Source organism: Eublepharis macularius, chromosome 18, assembly GCF_028583425.1.
Source record: "Eublepharis macularius isolate TG4126 chromosome 18, MPM_Emac_v1.0, whole genome shotgun sequence".
Lineage (NCBI taxonomy): Eukaryota > Metazoa > Chordata > Lepidosauria > Squamata > Eublepharidae > Eublepharis > Eublepharis macularius.
The window spans coordinates 14,872,476-14,896,743 of NC_072807.1; the positions used below are offsets into that span (position 1 = coordinate 14,872,476).

Sequence of the window (24,268 nt, forward strand, 5' to 3'; positions counted from 1 at the left end):
TCTTTCCTTGCTGTGCCCCGCACACACCCTCCCCAAACTGCTATCCAAGTAGAGATTTGTTTTATTGTGAAGGGATATTCACCGGCTCCAAGCAAGTTACCCTAACACACACACCCTCCTTTTACCAGTGTCCTTTTATTAGTAGAAAAGAGCAAGAGTCCAGTAGCACCTATAAGACTAACCAAATTTGAGGTAGGGTATGAGGTTTTGTGAGTCACAGCTCATTTCTTCAGATACTTCTTCCTTTTATTATTCCTTTATTATCACTTTTTCCTTTTATTACAATCTTTCTTAAGCATTACATTGAAATGAAAATAAAGAGAAAAAAACATTAAGGGGATGAAACAGACAATAATATCTATTTTTCATGCTTAGATCTGGGGAGAAAACCAGATTTGCATAAAAATTATGTAGTTTTTTTCAGTGTGGCTACTCTTGGCCAAAATCTGACAAAGAGAACTGTAGTTCTTGAAAGCTTATGCTACAGTAAAGTTGGTTAGTCTTAAAAGTGTTACTGGACTCTTTACTATTTTGCTACTACAAACTAACACAGCTAACTCCTCTTCTTATCCAGGTTTGTGAGCAAAAGCACAAAAAATATGTAGGTTTTTTCAGTGTAGCTACTCTTGGCCAAAATTCCTTATCCAAGTCTGTGATGGGACAGCAGTAATCCAACTTTTCGTTGTTAATATTTTCCTTTCTAAAGCAGCTCAAACACTTGTGTAGCAACCAACAGTGTTTTCGGTCCCAATTTTCAGCTTCTTACTGGGGCTAGAAAATGGGAACATGGCTTCTTTGAAAAACCCCTTTTATTTATTTCCCGTTTATTTTCCATTTACTTTATTTACAGTCCTCCTTTCTACTCAAGGCGGGTTACAGTATATAAAGCAGTACAGTCAAGCAGCATAAGACAACCAACAAATAATATGTCCAAGAATTACAGAATTAGGGAACAATGCAAATAAGAAGCTGAGGTAAGGTATACTCTAAACAATGCAGATAGTGAATAATAATAAAATTAATAAGCCTTCAGTGGCACTGTTCTTTTCTGCCTCGTCCTCGTCCAGGCTTGGAAGCTTAGCCGGATGGGCTGTAGTTGTAGATTACACCTCCCAAAATCATTATAAAGTGCATAAACAGTCAGGAGCGCTAAATAGAATTATTTTGCTGTGTCCTAATACTAGGATTCATCCAGTGAAACTGATAGCCTTGGCAGTAGGGTTCAGAAAAAGGAAATACTTCTTTACCCAATAGGCAATTAATAATAACATCATAATATTAGATTTATATACCGCCCTTCAGGGCAACTTAATGCCCACTCAGAGCGGTTTACAAAGTATGTCATTATTTTCCCCACAATAATCGCCCTGTGAGGTGGGTGGAGCTGAGAGAACTCCAAAAAGCTGTGACTGACCCAAGGTCATTCAGCTGGCTTCAGGTGGAGGTGTGGGGAATCAAACTCGGTTCTCCAGATTAGAGCCCCGCTGCTCTTAACCACTACACCAAATTAACTTGTGGCAGTCATCTCTACAAGATGGGGTTGTGAATACTGGGATAGATCGCGTTTTAAAACGTGGGCAGACTCAAGGAGCATAGAACCAACAACTATCAACTGGTACAGATGGAACATCCATGTTCAGGAGTAGTAGTCATCTGAGCATGGCACGATGTGAGCAAACAGCAGGAAGAGACTGTACCACCAGCATACCCTGTACAAGTTAAAATGTATGCATGGATCAGGTCCTCCTGTGAAAACCATCCAGGAAGCATTTACAGTTCTATGTGTTCATATGGAACAGGCCACAGTCTTTATTATTCAAGGTAAATGACACGCTTCATAATTTAATTCTGCTTCATCGCATGTGGGGGATGGGGGCTGTCCTGCCAGCTGTATTTGATCTAATTCATGAAGCTCTTTGGCTTCCCCTCATTAAGATTCTAGGTTGCTGAGCATTTTTTTAAACATTTAATCCTTGAATGGCCATTAGCGGAGATAAATTATCTTTCTGTTCAATAACTTTACAATTTAAACTGGTACAGAAAAAAAATTAATAGTCTCATCTCATGACTATACTAGAAATAGTGACTGTCCACATGGACTTCAGTGCTGTTGAAATGAACTGTCTGCATGAAGTCCCTATATACCTCTCAATGAAGATTCATTTTCTATTAGGTTATAAAGAATAGGCTACAAAGCAATAGAAATTCTGTGGCCTTATACTTTCCCCCCTCCTAATATATATTTTTCATTCATAGATCTATGGGGAAAACCAACTCAACTACCAGATTTGCATAAAAATTATGCAGGGTTTTTTCAGTGTGGCTACTCTTGGCCAAAATTCCTTATTCAGGTTTGTATTGAGACAGCAGTAATCAAACTTCTGATTTTTAATATTTTCCTTTCTAAAGCAGCTCAAACACTTGTGCATCGAGCAACAGTGTTTTCTGCCCCACAGAGAATAAGCAATAAACCAGGAACCACTATTAGCAAAAGAAAGACGCCCCCCCAGCCCATAAAACAATAGCTCTGAGATTGACTTAGATTGCATACTCAACATCACTTAATGTCAGTGTGTTACCCCTTAAGACATTTATTGATTAATTTATTCAAAAGCGAGTGCCAAAGGAGTTTGTGTAGTGCAAAGGTTAAACAGATGAGAATCATGAATTAATTCTACCAGGACTCCAACGTACAATTTTCCAAATGTCATTCGTACATTCCAAGCCCCACTGATACAATGTTCTCATAGAATTGCAGGGCTGGTTTGCTTGATCTCTCCATAGCATCAAGAGGTAACTGGCATGAATGAATGAACCATCTCAGGATTTCGTTATCATCTCCAATAGTGCTTTGCAACAGATGCTGTTCATACGTCCAGCTATAAGTCATCAGATATGTATGCATGTGTGAGCCAACCTTCAGACCTGGAAAAAAACAAAAGGCCATGCACTGCAAACTGCTGCTATGATGCAGGATCAGTTATCCAATCAAACAGCACGCACAGAGCAACCTACGGCATTCAGACCACTGGGTGCCCCAATCAGAAGGTAGGTTGTTTTTTTAAAAAGTTGTTACTGAGCAAACGGCTTGAGATAATTCATGCTCGCGAGAAAATTCAATTGCTACAAAAGCAGAAAGGGAAAATGAAGCATCAAGCAGTCTGATCTAATGCAAAATTCCTTTCAACCACAGACATGAGCTGTGTTAGTCTGTAGTTGCAAAATAGTAAAGAGTCCAGTAGCACCTTTAAGACTAACCCACTTTATTGTAGCTGCAGAGGAGTTAGCCGTGTTAGTCTGTAGTAGCAAAATCAAAAAGAGTCCAGTAGCACCTTTAAGACTAACCAACTTTATTGTAGCATAAGCTTTCGAGAATCACAGTTCTCTTCGTCAGATGCATGGAGGGCAAGAAGAAACTGGTCAGATATATAGGTGGAGAGGGGAGGGAGGAGTAGATGCAAACAGTAGCTTCTGATATGGAGATCAGTTTGCTTCTGTTAAGGAAGTCAGTTACTTCTGATAATGAGATAACCATTCATTGGACAAACCAGCCAACCTCTGCGCAAAAGAATAAATGGACACAAATCTGATATTAAAAATGGCAACATCCAGAAACCAGTGGGAGAACACTTCAATCTACCAGGACATTCCATCAAGGACTTAAAAGTCACTGTAGTTCAACAGAAACTTTTCAAAAACAAAATCCAATGGGAAGCTGCTGAATTGGAATTCATATGTAAATTTGACTCAGTCAGGCTGGGATTGAATAGAGACTATGAATGGTTATCTCATTATCAGCAGTAACTGATTTCCTTAACAGAAGCAAACTGATCTCCATATCAGAAGCTACTGTTTGCATCTACTCCCCCCCCTCTCCACCTATATATCTGACCAGTTTCTTCTTGCCCTCCATGCATCTGACGAAGAGAACTGTGATTCTCGAAAGCTTATGCTACAATAAAGTTGGTTAGTCTTAAAGGTGCTACTGGACTCTTTATTGTAGCATAAGCTTTCGTGAACCACAGCTGTCTTCATCAGAGCTGACAAAGAGAGCTGTGTTTCTCTAAAGCTTATGCTGCAATAAAGTGGGTTAGTCTTAAAGGTGCTACTGGACTCTTTACTATTTTGCATACATGAGCCTAGATCCAAAGAGGCCTTGTGATGTTCTGTGTGTGCAGAGCAGCTCATGTTTCTGAAACAGCAGTTCAGCATGCTGAATGGTAGAACTCTTTTAAAATGGAAGAAAAGTTCAAAAACAGTTTGCAATATGGGATGTTGGTCTGGTGTTCAAAGAGGGAGGAAAAGTCACCGGGGGTACCCAGGCCTACAGTAGCTCTTTGGAATTCAGATCTTTTGGAATCCAGCATGGTTTGAGACAGATTTAATTCACTGTCCCCAAAGGAAATGTCATTACAACCATGCCAAATGTTCCCTTTCTGAATTGACATTTCCTGATATCCCTGAAGAAGTGACCCAAGGGGCTGGGGCCAGGGGCACCAAGAACGTGAGATCTCCTCCCCTACAAGATATTTTCATAACCTTATCAGTTGTTTCATTCAAAAAGGAACTTTCTGATACTCAAAATTACACTAAAGACACAGTTTGGACACTCTAGGAATAACTTTTCCTGTTCCCAGAGGGCCACGACTATTGAAAAACTCACCGATTACATTATCTGTACCAGGATACCTTTGTGCCCCCGCCCCTATTTATTTTAATGGAACATGCTGGAGATTCTGCCCCTTTCTCACAGAACAAAATGAAAAGGTGCTTAAACGCAATATATGCCACATTATTATTGAAAACATTCAGTGTGAAAGGTACAGATTGGACTACATTAACTATGTTGCTCAACCTCCCTCCACCCGCTTCGGGGGCTGTGTAATTGTTTTTGCCAACCTATAAATTTTTGAGTAACAACAAAATTATTGTGATTTTTCTTACTAAATTATTCATATATTACAAAGCACGTATGTAACAAAGACCATGAATCACAAGGCATATAATGACCATATCTTAATGTCATTTTTTCAAAAAAGAATTCAAATAGATTTATGTATTTGGGTTAACTAAGGCATATTGACTTTATAGTGTTCATAATTCCACTCCTTCCCCCTCCAAGCAAACAAATCCAAACCCCTTCATGTGTGGTTTTCTTAAAAGTGCAACATTTTAAAACATTTGAATGTTAACATTTAAACCTTTCTTAAACCTCAGGCTGTTGTTGTTAGGAACTGCTTTACATCATATTTTGCAGTTAGGTTCAATTAGAATTATTAATATTATTGAAAGAAAGGTTTTGTAATGAACTAGCTCAGAGCTCATAAACTGTGCTTAAAATGAGGCAAATGTCATTAAGATAACTCTTAGCGATGTGTACGCTACCTTGCTTGGAAACTGCAGCAAACACACAGTGTGAAGACTAGTTAGGTACCATTTTTCACTTCAGAATTGCTTTTCATATGAGTGAGTACATACACATTTGCGTTTTAAAGAGCAAATACTTCTCGTTTGAACTTTGCTGAACTGCACACAGCTGCTGGAACCTGCACACACTCAGCTAAAGTGCTCCTGGCCTGTTTGCAATTCCTCAAGAGACATTTAATAGCAATTTGACATGAATAAGTCTCGCATTACTGTGATTTCATTATTTTACAAAGTATACTACAATATATTTACTTTACTATTATGAAGTCTTAATGTAAATAATTAAGCTACATAAATCTACGCAGCACAACCACATGTTTGTGATAAATTATCCTGGCTAATTTAAACTGAATTTCTTCAGTTAGGTTCTCATTTTGTGATGAAGTACATGTACATTTACTTCATCTACGCATGCAGTTTCACTTTTTTCAGGTCATGGTAGCAGAATAAAGTGTTTTCTGAGATCAGATTTTGCTAATTCAACAAAGACCCAGAATTTAGACCTGGTCAATTAATCATAAGTGAAAATAAACACGTTACTGTATACTGTGTTTTTAGGAAGTTATTGTTCCTGCTTTCTATTCCAAAGAGTACCCTATAGATCTTGGCGATAGAATTCAGTGGGTTTTCTTCAGTAAACGAGTGCTTAAACTGCCCTGAACCACATGGAAAGGTGGGATATAAATGTTTTAATAAACATTTAATAAAATACCATTTGTCGTTTCGCAAAGAGGGCCAGTTCATCATTTTATTCCAAAGCGGGAAAGTCATTTGGTTCATCTTGCTATTTCTTGTACATTTGGCCTAGCCCTTAAATATGTGTGTGGACTAACCTGCAACTTGGCTTCACTTCTTTTTTTGTTACAAATCAGTAAGACCTTTACATATTGACATTAATAGGCATTAATGCAAGCAGGATGTTTCTTTTAACACAAATACACAAAACATCCAAGAAATCCAGACATTTGGATTAGTAAACTATACTTCTTGTACAAGCCTTCTGTTAATAACGCTTATTGTTGAGAAATCTCTAGTGGACAAAATTTGTCAAACACACAAAAGGTCTAAAAGTGAAATATAGTAATTAAGACTCACACTTTATTGATTGGGCAGCTTAAGTAATTTTTCATTAGTAATGTAAGATTTAATACATATAAGTAGTTAAAGATTCTTTCTTGGCACTAGCCATTAGCATGTAATTGAACTAGTAAAAAAAAGATCAGTTTAACCTATGCTGATTACCACCTTAACTTTGAAAGGCAATTAAGGACCTCAATCATTACAACAAGATTTGATTATGTGGCCTTTATTGGACATTGATCTTTCAGCAAAGCACAGTTACATTTTCCATTAATTTACAGTAACACAGTTTAACTCTGATACCTTAGACGGTTGACCTGGGTAAGATATCAGGCTAAGCACTCGTTTAAGTTAAGATGCACCCACTAGTCATTACTGTTTGAGAGGGGAATACCGAAAAAGAAAAGTAGATACCCATCAACCAGGTTTAGACTAAGGTTTCGGTTATCAGTATTCATTTCTCTGTGCTTAACAACAAAGTTCCCAGCCTTTAAAATGGGCTCTCTCTTTCTTTTAAACATCATCCTTATACAGAGTGAAAGAGATAATTAAAGCAAGCAGTACAAGACCATTCCTATTGTGTTTCAAAGGAGAATAGAGTAGATCATGTTTCTTGGAAGTTGAAAGGTCATGATGCGTTTCAGTCATCTTAAATGTACAAACTCGCAAATACAATTTAGAAGCAAGTTTAAGTAATAATTTCTTGCCCAGTGGACAAAGGGCTCAAGAGCAAGAAGCGTGCCTCGGATCTGCCCACATTCAGTGGGATTTTTAAAACTCTCATCTGAAAAGTAGTTTGCTATGTAGCATGGATTTGAAAAACGCAAGCTTGAATACCTCCGCTGGATACAGCTGTGGGCCGACTGACGCAACTGTTTCATGTCTGAAAACTTGCTAGTTTAGGGGTTCCCAACCATGTTATGCCTGTGGACACTTGGAATTTTGAGAATAGCTAGTGGGTGCCGCTACAAAATGACTGCCATAGTGCACCCTAAAGCTTAAGAGACCATCTGCGAGTCTCTGTGGGATTGGCTTAAAGCCAATACTGCAGATCCATTAGCCTGTGTACAAAGGATTTTATTTGAGGGAAGTATGAAAATATTCTGGTGCTGGAAGAGGGGTGAGTTTTCCTGGCTGAGACTGGAAAAGTGTAACTCCTCCATTCTCTTCCAGCTCTTCTCATACCTACTGTCCCTCTCCTCTCCTTCCGGCTTGTTGTGGAGCTCTGGTGGTAGTTTCAAGCAGATCCTTAATGAAGACAAACAGAGCTAAGCTGTGAGCTCAGGTGCCCATGACCCTTTCAGCTGCCACTGCTTCAGTCTGCAGGAGGCAGCTGTTATTTGCTCCCCCCTCCATCCTTTCATTGCTTGTAGCACACCTTGAAGCTGCCTGGGTAAGTTACATGGAGCAGAGGTGAAGTTCAAAAAGTCAGAGAAGGAAGAGGCAAAGGAAGGGGAAGAAAGGAATGAGAAAGGTGAGAAAATAAAGTAGAAAAGGAGGGGTTGTGGATAGGGCAATGGAGGACAAAGAGTAGCAAGGAACTGAATTTGAAAAGGGATGAGAAGTGTCAAAGGGGTCAGGGAAGCAGGAAACCAGGGGGTACCAGGCAATGCCTTCCGGATCACTGATGGAGGTATCAATGATCTTCTAGGCAGGAGAGCCACAGCAGCGGGCAAGAGCCCACACAGGCAGTATATTTGTTTTGGATCTCAAGAACTTGTAATGCTTTCTTAAAATTTGTATTTACTTGTGCAAAACAACGAGAAACCCCCCCCAAAAAGAACAACAATGGTGGCAAATCTATAAGCTTCTAAAAAAAGTCTCCAGATATCTAAAAATAAGTCCATACACAATTGCCGCTTATATGCAGTGTGTTCACAGGTTGATAATTTATAAGGTCCTCAGCCCAATGTTTTATGGGAAGGGGGCTTTTGTCTTTCCAATGCTCTAGTATAAGTTTAAGCAACTGCAAGGGCACGGAGGGTCCATTTCCGTTGACCACGTAGGTTCCAAGAGAAAGGTAAATAGTTTAAAATACATAAACATCTTTGAAAATAAATGATTATTCTAATACAAAATTAATATGAGTAACTTCCTCTCAAAAGGATTAAATAACATGTCAAAAGCACATGCTTAAGAGACAGATCTTATAACTTACAATGCCAACAACTGACATTGTACTTAATCCTTTACTAAAAAGGCGCAGGGGTGTTCAATAACAAATTTTTGTTGCATAAGTTGCAGCTTAAGATCCATTGCAGCAACAGGTATCGGGCTTAAAGCCATATCCCATTGCTTTGGCAGAATAGGGCAATCTTTCTTACTATTCCATTAATATCTAAGACTTTGCATATCATAAAATGTATAGAATGTATTTTTGTGGGAAGCTATAAAACCCAGAAACTCTGAAGCAGAAGATTTTTATTTATTTACTTACTTTTCTTTGCCATTCACTGTTCAAAATGGTTAACAATGAGTACATTAAAACTGGCAAGTAACCTAACATCTTGAAAACAATAACTAAACACTGCTAGAACCAATCAGGAAAAAGCCCATCTGAACAATACAGCCTTTCACTGCTGCCTGAACAAGATGTGCAAAGAGGCCGCCCCTGTCTTCCATTCTGGAAGGATGGGGCTGCTGTTGAAAGCAGTCTTCCTCTGGTAGTCACAGGTCTCTTACCAGGAGGCAAAAGAGAGCAAACCTTGTTACGAAGATCTTAAAAGTCTATCCAGGCTTGTATGGGGAAAGGCAGCAAGGTAGCCAGTACAGCTGCTGCAATATTACCCTCGTGGAGTAGTTCGACTTTCTTAGATGGGCTGCTGCATCCAGAACCAATGTGAAATCATGGATCATTTCCAGATGGCAAAAAAACAAAACAAACAGCGACCCCATTAAATAATGAGCAAGTTGTGAGACACCCCTGTGCCCTACCCTTGCCTATCGCTACTTGAGAGATGGGTCCACAAGGCTAGTGAAGTAAAAATAAAATATATTTCTGAATGGTTACTTCACCTTCTTCCTCCTGCTTTCCATGAATACTTCCTTGTTCCATGGCCAGTGAATGGGCACTCCTAATATAGGCCTCTGGAGGGTCCCGCCTCCCAAGTCTCCACCCCTTCCTGGATTCCTCAACCAATCCCAAGTGGAGCCGCATCAACTGACAGACCCTGACATTCTACACCCACCTTCCCGTGCAATGGGCTGGCCTTTTAATGAGCTGCAGTCTTCAGACTACTGCCTTAGTTGGCTTAGCCCATCCCCTTCTTGCTTGGGCTCTTCCACCACTGATGTTATCCAGCAGCAGCAGTCATTGGGTGGAGTCTCTGCCAAGAAAGCGGCTGCCTGGCATGCTTCTGTTGCTGTAGCAGGGCTCCTGCGGTCTGCCATGGCCCTGGGTGACTCTGGAGGATGCTTTGGGGCTGGACACATCTTTGGGTCAGCTTCATGTCCACCAGCTGGTATAGCAATCCTCAACGTGGCACCCACCAATGTGGTTCGTAGTACCTGCTTGGTACTCTGCTCCATGACTCCTCCTCTATCCATTTCCGAGTCTTTCATCCTGTTCATTCACTCCCTGCACCAACCTCAGCCAGGGAAGCCTACATTACCCTCCTAGCTCCTGACACATCCAGAATATCTTCATGAATATCTATATATATAAAGACAAACGTCCTACCTGACTCAACACCCAGCCCAAACCCCTGGACCTAGAAACATGAAATTTGGGGAGAACATTCCTTTCATGATATAAACACCCACTAAGAAGGGATTTTATGAAATCCACCCCCTAAGGGGGTAAAAAGGAGTAAAATGTGTTTTCCCAAAGGGATACAGCTTCCCTGTGCGGCTGGCAGGCTGCTGCCTGCTTGCACCCCCACCCACTGCCAGCTTGGCCATTCTTCCCTGATTGGGCCAGCCTTTCAAGGTTATTTGCATATGCAGGCTGATTGGGGCTCACAGCAGTCCACACCTTATCCTCCCACTGAGACAGTTGGAACACAGAGGTCATTTGCATATGCGGCCTGATTGGTCTTCACCCCCCACATTCTAAAGTCTGCAGTTGCTGTTGGGAGTCACTGAATGTGTCCTGAGGTAAAATGCACCTCCCAGTCTTCCCCTAAAAGTAATTAAACACCGTAGCAAAGCATGGGTATCAAGCTAGTATCAATTAAAATTGACTGGATAGACAGCACAATACTGGCTTCAAGGAGATTCCTCTGTCGGTCTCCAATTCTACAAAAGCCTTGCAGACAGTATCTAAGGCCACCCACTACAATTCATTTCAATCAGATAGTTAGTTCAGGCAATCATACTATTACTTAAAAATAGTCCTGCCTCTGGTTCAGAACCTGAAATAATCATCTTTTATTCCTGAACATTTTTGTCTGTCTGTCTGTCTGTCTGTCTGTCTGTCTGTCTGTCTGTGGAAGGATCTGGGAGACATCTAACACCCACCTCCCCAAAATGTAAACTCAAATATATTTAAATGGCAGATTCCCTTGGCTCCAGAGAAACAAAAATACTGAAATGTTCCCCGTGTCAGCCATTTTGTGGTGGTGCCCACTATCCTTTCTCTAAATCCCTGAAGTGCCCGCAGACTCAATAAAATTTGGGACCCTTGGCCTAAGCTAACCCACACTTGCTCCAAAGAATCTCCTAAGAGCACTAAATCTTTTTAAATGCATACAACAAAAGCCCACAGTAAAAATATGATAGGATTCTTCACAGTAAAAAAACCCAATGGAAATATCTGCCTTACAGAATTTACCAGATTACACGATTAAGTATCCTGTGCCATAGATGTCCATAGAAGGTGAGAGCAGCCTTTAGCTAACAGGAATTCTGAGATTGCCACTAACACTCCAACAAAAAAAGCAATCTTCCAGAAAAAGAACAAACCTCCTCTTTCAAACATTTAGTCAACAAAAGCCTTACATTTTTATGAATAACATACATTCCTTTAAGCACTTCAACAGGTCACACCCCAGTCCTAATGAATCCTACAACCAATATTATTATATCTGAACTCTGCCCTCAGCCATCTTACAAGTTCATCCTTCACCATGATCAACTCCAAAAGTGCAAGAGGTCTATTGATTTTCATGTAATAAAGGAAAATATTACATTTGCTTAATTGTTACACAGTGAGAGCACTGAGCAAGAAATCAAGTCTCTATTTAATGCTGCAAGCAGCACTGAATGGTATTGAATCAATAGGGTAGTTTGTCAAAGAGGTTCTCCGAGGAAGGTACCCCATCACCGTATGGACAAGGAGTCATGTTGCCTCCACTTATCGAAAAACAGGTAAGCAAAGTCAGCAGTCTCCATTATCAGAAATCAAATACACGGCAGCTAGTGTAGGGGCCACTCCAAGGAAAAGCTGTATTTATAGTGTGGTAATTAAAAACCATTTTATCAGTCTTGTGTTGAGACTAAACCTTTACAGCAAAGTATTGACAAAATCAGAAGCAATGAATGAGCAGTATTTGACTTTAAACTTACGAGCTGCACTCATTTAATTTTGCCCATTACTGGGAAAATCAGTTCTAGCCAATCTAGCAAAATGCTAATAGTCACTTTTATTATTAATGAAGCTTAATGTAACATGCCAGCTTCTCCATTGTGTAAACTATTTTTTTAATTTGTGTTAGAAATATTCTTTGTGTTGCCAAGTAGGCCCCCTCCCCTGCTTTAAAGCCTGCCATGGACTGTGTTAAAGTTTCCTGCATTGCTGTTTTACTGCTACACCAAAGATTGCTTTACAGGTGTGTGTGTGTTAATACACGTGTCAGTTTCCTGCCTGTGTGTCAATTACCTTGCTGCTGCTATAGACTGTGTAGTTTACTGACTCCATGTCTGGATAACTGCACAAAGGACTCTCTTTCTGGGCAACCCTGCCCTGACCTGTATCTGGACTTCCCAGTGTGCGTTTGGACTGTGTGCCCCGTGCCTGCAGTGCCATCTACCACGGACCGTGCCTGTTCTTTGCCTTGGACTGTGTTTTAAGTGTTGTTCCCCCTGCCTCCATGGAAGCCTGCCTCATATGGGTCCAAGCCGCTGCTAGCAGCCGGGCGCCTGCCGGGGAAACCTCCAGCGAGCCTGGCTAGGCGCTCCCTGGTCAGTTGCCGCCTGGAGCCTCCCGCGAGCCGGTCCCCGAGCTTGCCCTCGCTACCGGGCAGCCTGCTATCCAGCCCCAGCTATGCCCAGCCGGCATCCATGTTCTCAGGCAGCCAGAAGACCCTGGGAAGAAGACTGCTTTGGGAAGCCATTTCGGCGAAGCGGGCACACCACGTCCGCAGCGAGAGCCCCTCGCCCCGCTCTGCATATCTTAGGAGCCGCCCCGGAGAAGAACTAAGTGCCGACCATCCCAAGCACTTAGAGAATGCATCTCAAAGAAACCTCCGCATTCCAGAGCTGATGACATCAGGACAAGCCCTGTCCGCTGGAACATCCTTTCAGCCCACTTGGATTTCCCCCTCCCTCTTTTGTCCCCTCTTCTTGAGGTGTCACTTATCACAATCTGATTACCAAAGTGGCCCATCCAAGCCATTCAGTAGCCCATTAGACCCTTTGTTTTAATCTGTGAGAACCACCAAGTACAGCACCAGCCCCAGGGTACGTTGTGGGGTATTTAAGCCGGCCTCTCAGACCGCATGGGGCGTGTGCCATCCTATCCAGACTTCCTTGCTGTCCGTCTGTGGTTCCAGTGCTGGCATTGGACCACCCCCCTCGCTGCTGTGTCTCTGCTTCGCTTCAGGATAAGTGAGTATTCCCCCTATCATCGTTGGGAACCAGCTAATGCGAACGTCTCTGTATTTCCTACTCTGTATTTCTTAGATCTTGTATGTTCTCTTGTATGCTTGTGCAAGTTTAGGCTTACGCCACACTGAATACACGTGTTTGGAACCTATTTGTTGTCTGCCTCTTTTTCACTAGAGTGTCTGGGATCGGGACCTCCGTATACATAGGTTATGATCCGCGCTTAATTTTAAGTTACAGACTGCTACAGCTAATTCCCCATTATAATAAAGAGCAGTTCTGGTAACATTTGGTCCAAATATACTGGGATGTTTCTTCGATTACAAATTTATTTAGAGGTAAGCAAAACAAATACATTACCAAGAGACTGGGGGGAACCCCTTCACAAGTATCTGAAGAGGCATGCTCTTGCACTATTCCAGTGTACTTTCCCCACTTCTAATCTTAAGCTTTTAAAAAACAAATCCCCAATATTCGGGACGACCATTGCTAAAATAATAATTTAAAGCAAAATTCTCCATATACATTCTTAGATCTGTAAGCTAAACGTTTAGGCAGTCCAGTAAGAATTTGCTTATTATAAACTGAGTATTAATAGTCTCTGTCACAAATCTGAGACAACCTCGTCCCCGTATGCACTGTTTCAATGCACTAACCATGTATGTCAAACTTGACTATGGGCACAATTCAGCCAAAGTTAAGCACCCTGAAGTCTCACCGATTTCAGTGAGAGTCAAGTATGTCTTTTTTTTTCTGCCACTGTATAATGTAGCCACACTCCTACAACATCCTGACTTGGATTCTTTGACCTGATCCTAAACAGTTACACCCTTCTAAGCCCACCGAAGTCAATGAACTTAGAAGGGTATAACTCTGTTCAGGATTAACAGTACTTAACATGGGCTGCTTTGTTCCCAAACTATCAGGGCGCAATCCACTCCTAAGCCACTAAATTTAGCAATGTTCCAAATTGTACAAACATACAAAACACTATAATGAAGAGACACATGCCAGATATGTAAATTTTCAAAGCGCCTTCCCAAAATATATGGGTTTGAGACCTCTTTTTGCATAAAGATTCTTAAAAATCAAAGCCTCCCCAATAATCTTGATGGAAAGAGTTGCCTTTGGATTGCATTACACTGCAAATTAATCTGTTGCATGAGAAGAAACACACACATATTCAACAGATAAACAGAAATAATTCCCAATAATATACATTTTCATTATTGCACTTGGAGCTGCAATGAGTTACATACATAAACAGATTCAGGTATTTTCCCAGGGTCACTCATATGTCACTGCACAGCATACTTAATGTGTTTACAAGTTTCAAAATGGAAGGAAAGAAGTAACAGGGACATATCCTGAAATCTCCAAGCGTTATGAATACCCTGAAAACAGCAATTGAGCCTCGAGCCTGTTGCAAAAAACTGGCAAAATATGTTCTGCTTCAGCAAGTAATAACAGGATCTGTTCTTGAAAGATATTTAGTACATGGCATTTTCATCTTCTTTATTTAGGAAGTAAACAGTAACCGGGCCATAGCGGGTGTGAACAGTCTCTGTCACGGTGACAAGGAACCAGGAACCAATTCCATACAATAAAGTAGGAATACCTATAAAACACACAAAAGAACAGATCAAAAACAGACCAAGGCAGTATGTTTTAAGACAGTGGCTACATTATACCAAACATGGACAGAAAGGAAGCATAAAGTTCAAGAAACAGAATACAAACAAATGCTATCAAGACTGGAAGTTGTTGCACTGTAGCACTCTAGAAAAGTTAGGGAAATGCAATGCTGTGCTATAGTAGCTGCTGGTCTCCCTCTTCTGGCCTTCATGTTGCAAGAAGGGAGAGATATAGCCACCATAGTGCAAGGCTACATTACTTTAGAGTAACTATAAGGCTGAGTATATGGTTGAGTTAAAAGATATTATTTTGCCATTTTTCAGAAGCACCTTAGTTTCTTCTAAAGAAAGTGATGTTAAAGCATGTTAATTACACCAAGATACCTTTGAGCCCTTCTTTGAAGATCAGGGTTTTGTTCCTCTAGCAATCTCCTGTCTGCGATAGCACATGCTTATCTAGTTTACAAGATGCAAGCCTGGGTAATATTTTTTGCTCTCTTAAATTAATTTTTATTATTTATTTCACTTGTACTCCACCTTTCTCCCCAATAGCGACCCAGAGCCGCTTGCATCATTCTCCTGGCTTCTATTTTAACCTCACAACAACCCTGTGAGGTAGGCTAGGCAGAAAGTATATTGCTGGCCCAAGGTTACCCAGCCAACTTCCATGGCCAAGTGGGGACTCAAACGTGGGTCTCCCAGATTCATGCCTAGCACTCTAAACACTACACTATAGTGTCATTCATATTTGAACAAAGACTCCTGAGGGACTCCTCTAGAAGTTATTGAGGAGGATATGCTTTTAATCTGTATCGCTTATTTTTATTTACATATTTATACCCCACTTTTTTCTCCAATGGGGACTCAAAGCAGCTTACAACATCACTTTCCCTCCTTTTTTTCAATCCTAACAACCCTGTGGAGTAGGTTAGGCTGAGAAGGTATGACTGGTCAGAAGTCATCCAGCAACTTTCCAAGGCAGATACTCTCTCTACATGAGACAAATTATAGCAGGATGCTTGAGTGAAGGAAGATGCAATGTTAGCTGGGAAGCTGAGTTTTATAAGACAGATCAGAAGGCGCTCAGTTTCACCTCTCTAGAGCCTGCAAAGATCGCTCCTCAGAGGGTTTGTTTATTTCCTCTTGGCCTCTCTGTCAATTTCACCTCCCCTTAGGGGAGGTGAAGAGGAAATAAACAAACCCTCTGAGGAGGAGTGATCTTTGAGGGCTCTAGAGAGGTGACACTGACAGAGCTTTCAGGTCTGTTTTCTTAAACTACCCTTCCGGGCTAACATTGCCTCTCCCTTTATTCGACCGTCCTGGTGTGATTTCAGATCCAACACTCTAACCACTACACACCCTGGCACAGAAAAGTATTATCAGCTTTTTGTTGTTGTTGCACATATCGAGTATGAGACCAGTGCAATTCATCCCACTGAGAAACGGCAAAATATCCTTCAATGCTTGCACTGCCCGGTGGACAGAGGTGCATTGGGGGAGCCTGAAATATGAACCGGCTCCGGGGGTTCAACGGAAACGAGAGCCCGCGAAATCCGCTCGCCCTTTCAAGCGGGACCGGCGGCGGGGGCCGTGGAAGCCGCCTCGGCGCGCGGCTCACCCAGGTTGATGAGCTTGAGGGCCGTAAAGCAGCGGTCCTGCAGGGCCAGGTCCTGGCGGGGCGCCCGGGAGCAGTGGTACTTGATGAAGGGGAAGCAGCCCGTCCGCAGGACGTGGTAGTTGGCGCCCCGCACCTCCCAGTTGAAGTGGGAGAGCCCGAACTGGTCGTTGCGCACCGAGCTGTACTTGACGCAGTAGGAGGTCCAGTGGGGCAGGCCCCGCTGCAGCAGGTGCTGGCTCAGCACCTCCGAGGCCCTGGGCCGGGGCGCGCCGCCGCCCTCCGCGGGCAGCAGCAGGGCCAGCCTGAGGAACGCCTGGTGCAGCTTCTTCAGGGGGACCATGCCTGAGGAGCACGCAGGGAACGCCGCACGGCCCTGCCCGGCCTCCAGCGGCCCCTTTCCACACGGTCCCCCTCTCAACAGAAGGAGGCTGTCTCCAACCCCCCCCCCCGACCTTTCCCCCCGTTATTCAAAGGACACGCGTCTCGTCTGAATGTTTACACACATAAAGAACGTTTTCTTCCTCACTTTCAACACTTGCGCGCATGCGCAGCGGCCTTCAATTCTCCCGACCCCTGCACTGCGTCTGCGCGAAAGCCGGGGGGAGGGAGGCTGCGCGCGCCCGGCAATTTGTTTTGCGCGTGCGCGCTCCCGCTTTTGATTTCTGAGGCTTGTGGTGCAGGGCGCGAAAAGGAAGCTTGGGTGCCTGAGGGGGCTTCGCGGGGCTGCCTGAAAGGCTTCCTTCCCGCGAATATCCCACACCGTCATCGTTTTATATATATATATATATATATATATATATATATATAAATACCATTTATATATACACACACGCACCACACAATTAAACAATAGTAAAGAGCCCAGCAGCACCTTTAAGACTAACCAACTGTAGCATAAGCTTTTGAGAACCACAGCTCTCTTCGTCAGATCCGCATCTGCCGAAGAAAGCTGTGGTTCTTGAAAGCTTATGCTACAGCTGGTTAGTCAATGGTGCTACTGGACTCCTTACTATTTTGCAACTACAGACTCATACAACTAACTCCTGGATCTATTAAACAATAATAATACAATAATTGAGTGATGCCTTTTGAACTAGAAAATCGTTCAACTTCAAAGGAGGGGGACACAACAACACCCCACCCACTCCTTTCCTTGGATGTGATCATTTATCTGAGTAAAACTCACAGTTTTGAACCATTAAGCATCATCTGGGAGGGGAAAGAAGAGCAAATGGAAATGGGAGTAGAGTCCTCCCCCCCCCCCCGATAATTATGAACAATATTTCTAACTGCCATCTCAGACCAGCGAGCTGGAGAGCAAGATTGTGCTAATTAATCAATTACTACGCTCCAACGTAGCCTGTTTATGTGCTAGAATGTGCTACAGGCCACTCATTACTAATCAGTGGCAAGAACAAATTTTGACTCAACTTACCTTTTGATAATTAATAGAGCAGAGAGAGCTTTAAATGTGCTTTTGGAATTAGCTGAAGTGACAGGAGGAGGATGCTGGGAGGAGACTGGAAGATGCTGGTCTTCACTGCAGGGGTGTGGGGTTGCCCTGAAAGGAGGGAACGGTAGCCCTCTGGGCACTCAGATGTCATCAGCACCAAATATTTCTGCTGTAACCCCCAAAACCTGCCCGTAGTGAAGTAACATTGGAAGGAAAATGGAGCAGGAGGGACTAAAAATCTAAAGAGAGTCAAACCAACTGCCAAGGAGAATGGATGACATAAAAAGCGTCTTTGAAACCTCTTCCCTTGAAGAGGCATGGAATTAAATAAGATCCTGTTAAGCCTCTCCTAATGTGACATTTTTCTCCAGGCAGGTAACCACGAGCCAATGCAAGCTGCCAACTGCAACTCTTTTTAGTCACCTGTTTGCGTGTGTCAGAGTTCCACCCAGGCTTAGTTTGTACTGTGCTGTGCTCAGCTCCAGATCCTGTTTTTCGTGCTAGGTGTCAGTCCCAGAAGAACTTAAGAAGAGCCCTGCTGGAGTGGCCCATTTACTCCAGCATTCTGTCTCACAGTGTCCAACCAATTATTCTGTAGGGCCAACAACAGGGCTTAGAGGCTGAGGCCTTCCCCTAATTTTGCTTCCTGGCACTGGTATTGAGAGGTTTACTGCCTCTGAATATGAAGGTCACTTCAGTCACCAGGGCTAGTAGCCATTCATAGACCTATCTGTCTAAGCCCCTTTTAAAGCTGTCTCTGCCTGTGGCCCAGAAGCAGGCAATGGCACACCACCTCTATGAGTCTCTTGCCATAACTACCCCACCAGGGGTTGCCATAAGTCAGCTATGACTTGAGGTCGCTCTCTACTCTCTCTATGCCAGTGGCCATCACTACACCCTCTGGCAGATAATTTCACATTTTAATTACACATTGCATAAATAGTAGAAAAGAACAAGAGTCCAGTAGCACCTGTAAGACTAACAAAATTTGTGGTAGGATATGAGCTTTCGTGAGTCACAGCTCACTTCTTCAGCTATCTATCTGATCTATCTCATTGCATAAAGAAGTATTTCCTTTTGTCTGATCTGCATCTACTACCCCTCAACTTTGTTGGATGCCCTTGAATTAACTTAGGATATGAATATATTCATCCTTTGTTCAACAAGTTTCTACCCTGACAAATTTTATATAAGTTAAACATTCTGTTGATCCAAGCTTTTGTTTGATAACTGATTTTTTTTAATGAATTATTGATAATTTCTCCATTTTATGTTTTTATTATGACTGTTTAATTGATGCTGTAAACTGCCTTAGTGATGATCTACAATGATGAAAAAGCATGATAGGAATTTTAAAATAAATACATTTGCAAATAAACGCAAATAAATTTGCAAAGTAAGGAGGATAACTCTACCCACTAGCTATGTTTCCAGAAAATCTTACTCCAGTTCTGAAGGAATATACAACATATCCTCTTTCCTTCTGAATGGACCACTGAGAAATTTGTATTTTATTCATCGTAAGAAATAAAACTGCTGTTTGCGTTCCCAGACCTGCACACTTTCTAGATGCAATCCCCTGAGAGGTCTATGTACCCAAACTGGAGAAATTATTGCCACGCTCCACAACACAACCAACAAGGCCAAACTACTTTCAAAAATAAACACATTTGCATTTTATTGGAAGAATGAATCAATATCCCTTTAAGCCAAAGCAAAGAAATTGGATCTGATATAATTCCCAGTGAGAGTATGTCTTTGAGTCTGAAATTCAGATTGGCATGTGTACATCTTCAACCACGATGTTTTTCAAAAATCCAAAACACGATTTGTTCCATGACGAGTATTTATTGTTGCGTGGCTCTAAATTTCAAGATGTAGAAAAGTGATGTGGCTTGTGGAAAAGAGTGGATGTTTAACCTACAAGGAATAAATAAATTATACTTTAAGAAGATCATCTTTGAAGGAAGGAAATTTTCTCTTCAATGCCATCCTGTCTTGAAAGCAGAATATTTTCTAAGCGGTATGTTATCATTTATTGAACTAAGAGGCTCTAACGGTCATTTCTGAGAAATCTGAAAGCAGGTGTGTAACTGAAGAGATACATATCCTTCCGAAATTGTCACATGGTTGTAGAGAATTTTCTCCACTCATAACAATTTGTTTGTTTTATACCCTTTCTTCCCAGTAGGGACCCCAAAGTGGCTCATACTTCTTCTGTTCTCCATTTTATCCTCACAACAACCTCATAAGGTAGTTTAGGCTGAGAGGGTATGACTGGCCCAAGGTCAGCCAGACAGCTTTCATGGCAGAGTGGGAATTTGAACCTGGGCCTCCCAGATCCTAGCCTGACACTTTAACCACTACACCACCCTGGCTTTCAATTCTATGCATGCTTATTTTGTCCAGTGGGGGCTTACTCCTAGATAAGTGTGCACAGGATGAGCTAATGCACACGTACTTGAGAATAAGCTCCACTGAAAATAGTGGGACTTGCATCTGAGTATACCTGCATGGGATTGGATTTGTTACTCTAGTTAAACGTAATTTTGAAAAACCCAGACATGGCCCAACTCTGAGAAGCGGGCCTTTGACGTGTGAGCTGAGTCCTAAGACAGAGTCCTAGGAACTGGCTGCCTAGCCTCCCATGATGAAAGATGCAGGGGAGGATTAGGAGGAGTTTGTGTAAAAAAGATCCCCCCCCGACTTAACCCCCCCCCCATTTTAATGGGATCAGGACAGGATGGAGCCAATAAGCAGTTTGGGCTGTCTATCTCTTGCTTTGCTTTTCCTTATAGCTCTGATACTAACTGCAGTCTCATACAACTCGTCTTCTGCCTCCACTAACCTTTCAAATTGTTTTTTTTTTAATGGAAGGAAGAATTCTTATCAAAGGATATCGCAAAATCTACTATGACCATTTCCTGCAAAAACCCTCTTTAAATTAATATTTCATTGATGGGATTTCCTAGAAAACATTCAAATTGCTCAGTAATATTCCATGAAATCATTGACTGCTTAGTTTAAAATACATGAGATCATCTTTCCTCCGTCAGATTTGTAGGATATGAGGAAGATGAACTTTTCCAAGGAGACATGGAAAACCACAGAGAATCAAAATTGGAAACAAATTAGGTGTTAGTCTGTAGTCCTGTGGTACAAGCCCCAGGGTACGCATATCAAATGTTAACAGAAGCTAAAACAACTAACAGTGAAACTTTCAGCATTTTGGAATGATGTTACACTGGGCTTTTTTCCAGCTGGAACGCGGTGGAACGGCGTTCCGACACCTCTTGAAAACAGTCACATGGCTGGTAGCCCTGCCCCTTGATCTCCAGACAGAGGGAAGTTTAGATTGCCCTCTGTGCCACTGCACGAAGGGCAATCTAAACTCCCCTCTGTCTGGAGATCAGGGGGTGGGGCCACTGGTCATGTGACCATTTTCACCAAGGGCGATTTAAACTTTAAAAAACTCCCCCCTTGTTCCAGCTGACCCAAAGTGACATCATTGTGCGGTCCTGGGTTCCACCACCTCTTTTCCCAGAAAAAAAGCCCTGACGTTACTCATAGATCTTGAGAAGTTGGCAGCTACCAGTTTAGCAGATCTACGCATAAGGAACAGACTGAAGAATGTTACCATCCTCCTGACCCAGAGACGTCAATAAAAAGCCCCACTTCATTACGCCTTGTAAGCTCTGGTGTAGGCATCACTGGACTTGTGAATGATCGTTGCTTTGCAGAAGCGAGACTGTTGATAAGGGAAGGTGACTTTTAATTAAGGTTTTACTAACTATTTTGTCGGAGCCTGTGCTTTAGAGGCCTGCTGTTCTTCTTCTTCAAACTGTAGCTTGTTGTGCTCTGCAACTCCCAAGATTGTTTCAATATCTCGGACAGCTTCCTGTAACAGAGTCAAATTCGTTAAATAGTTTTTATGCTGCAAGGTGTCCTTCTAGATGCTCCTCCTACTTTACCAGATTAGATCAGCAGTATCAGGCACTTACAAACCAGGGAGGAACACTTTGCAGGAGTGGGCTGAGTAAGCTGCCAAATTTGGCAGGAGGCGGGCTCTGACTAGACATGGGCATGAACAGCATTACGAATGGAAAAAACCCACGAACAGCCCGTTCATCTGTTTGCGAACAAGCCGTTGCCTCGGTCGTTGCCTTCATCAAGCCAGACAGTCTGGGGCCTTTCAATCAATTCCCCTGGCAAGGGCAGGGACTGAACTCTGTCTGAACTCCTTCTGGCTTTCCTTCTGGCTTTAACCCTTCAAAGTACTCCCAGCAGAGAGTCCCGTTTTTTCCACTGTGAAGAGAAAATGACAACAAAGGGAAGGACCCGTGGATCATGCCTTTCCTGGGGTCCAATCTCTCTGAAACTTGGGGGGTCTTCGGCGAACAGTGAGGACTGTGTCCCCTGCAAATTTGGTGGGTATTGGACATTGGGAAGGTCAGTTTGTGGAGTGTTAAAAGGGCCTTGCCCCTTGCACGTGGCAAGAAAGGGCCCCTTAAACTATCAGCTGGCAGGCGGCAGGGGGAAATTCCCCCTGCCGCCTGCCAGCTGATAGTTTAAAGGGATCTTTAAGGGGCCACAAACAACGAACATGTTTGTGAACAAGGTCGTTTGTTACTGTTCGTTGTTCGTGGATGGCAATGAACAACAAACAGCTTGTTCGTTTTTTTTCCATTCGTGCCCATGTCTAGCTCTGACTAGCAGCTAAGGAGAGAAGGAGCGGAAGCCACAGGCTCAGTGACATTCCAGGTTGAGGCTTAAGGAGTTCCACTAGCACCTGCTATTGCTTGTTAACCTCAATTCACCCCTCTGACACTGCTGTGATTTCTTAAAGTTTCAAGGCCCAAATAGAAGAGTCCAGTAGCACCTTTAAGACTAACCAACTTTAGTGTAGCATACGCTTTCGAGAACCACAGCTCTCTTCATCAGATGCAACTGACAAACAGAACTGTGGTTCTCGAAAGCTTATGCTACACTAAAGTTGGTTAGTTAGTCTTAAAGGTGCTATTGGATTCTTTTCTATTCTGCTACTACAAACTAACACAGCTAACTCCTCTGGATCTTAGGTCCAAATAATAATTATGGCACTGCTATGAAACTTCATCCCAGATTATTCTACATCATGTGTGCGGTGTTTCTTTGGAGTGGTGGTGGTTCTGGGTCCTCTTTGAATAGGGAATGATCTTTTAGGATTAGGTCATGCTCATTCCTGATCTATGGGCGGTTTCTTCTTGGTGACTGGGTACTTGGGGGTTGACTCCAACAATACAGTTTCAAACGGAGGTCCTTTGCCTTTGAATAATTGTAGTAGGGCTCTCTATATTACCATGTACGTCCCTCAAAAATTCATAGGCAACATACAGGTGTCGTTTTTGGGTTTACAAGATACAGCCGATAAATGGATATCAAGTTTATTTATGCCATTTATTAATGTATGTTTTTAATATCTTCACAGTTTCCTTTTATAAATCAAGAAGTCTAGGCTTTAGGGAAGAGAATTTAGGCTTTAGGGAAGAGAATTAGCTGTCCAATTAGCTGTCCCACGAATAGACGAATTTTAATATGAAAATCTAATTTCCGTGGTAGCTAATGGCATCACTGGGGCGAGGACCTCCTTTTGAATATTCCAGTGGCTTCCAGCTGAAGCAAGTCTACATTACCACATCAAAAACGCTTACATTTAACTAACAGATTCACTGGGAATCTCACAATATTGACCCTCGTGCTGTAAAACCTGCACGGCTAAGAAGAGAACCTAGGTTGGTTTAGCACTTGTTTATAATGCAGCATGAGGTGTTTTCAGTCCTCGAACAGAAATTTAACTGGGATCGTTAGTTAATTAACACCTCACCTTAAAATTGGTCTCGGCATGCATATTAGGTGCTGATAATTCTTGATAGATGATGAAGAGATGGTGAGCAAAGGTCATGAGGACCCCCTGGAGATGTTCTCCAATTGTTCTGTTAATGATATCCAAACAAATGACTTTGCCAATGATTCCATTCGCATGCTTAAAAACAATCGCCCTCTCATTTGGGTCTGTCAGCCGGTGGAATTTAATGAGTATTTTCAATCTCATAAGGTGGCAATCTTCAGGGAGATATGAAAGATGAGTCTCCATTTTAACTTGTCAGGAGAAAGGATTTGTGTAATAAATAATTTTTATTAATCAAGTAGCAGAGAAGAGCTTTAGTGATTCTGAGCAAAATTCTGCGGCCTTTTCAAAACGGCTCTGGTTTTCCGAAATGTGACCTGCTTACCATTGGTGCAATGAAACACCAT

At 42.3% G+C, this 24,268-nt stretch overlaps 2 protein-coding genes across 2 annotated transcripts in view; both read right to left on the reverse strand.

The window, feature by feature from the left end:
- Positions 1–13,634: 13,634 nt before the first annotated feature.
- Positions 13,635–16,915, reverse strand: C18H15orf61 (chromosome 18 C15orf61 homolog). Its single transcript, XM_055002866.1, has 2 exons — positions 16,522–16,915; positions 13,635–14,887 (listed from the first exon to the last, which is right to left on the reverse strand). Exons 1-2 carry the CDS (start codon positions 16,859–16,861, stop codon positions 14,760–14,762), a joined length of 468 nt encoding a protein of 155 aa, XP_054858841.1. The 5' UTR covers positions 16,862–16,915; the 3' UTR covers positions 13,635–14,759.
- A 4,849-nt stretch (positions 16,916–21,764) lies between these two features.
- Positions 21,765–24,268, reverse strand: part of IQCH (IQ motif containing H) — a 100,542-nt gene continuing 98,038 nt past the window's right edge. Inside the window, exons 20-21 of the mRNA XM_055002774.1 lie at positions 23,838–23,946; positions 21,765–21,872 (exon numbers count right to left, since the gene is read on the reverse strand). Of these exons, the coding sequence (XP_054858749.1) occupies positions 21,765–21,872; positions 23,838–23,946 (217 nt within the window). The remainder of the gene's footprint in view (positions 21,873–23,837; positions 23,947–24,268) is intronic.

What these genes read in the sequence shown, in the direction of transcription:
- C18H15orf61 (XM_055002866.1), bottom strand. Translation starts at nt 16,861, where the DNA reads ATGGTCCCCCTGAAGAAGCTGCACCAGGCGTTCCTCAGGCTGGCCCTG. An exon ending in CCTCAAGCTCATCAACCTGG is followed by an intron (nt 14,888 to 16,521) that starts GTGAGCCGCGCG and finishes TGTGTTTTATAG; the next exon opens with GTATTCCTACTTTATTGTAT.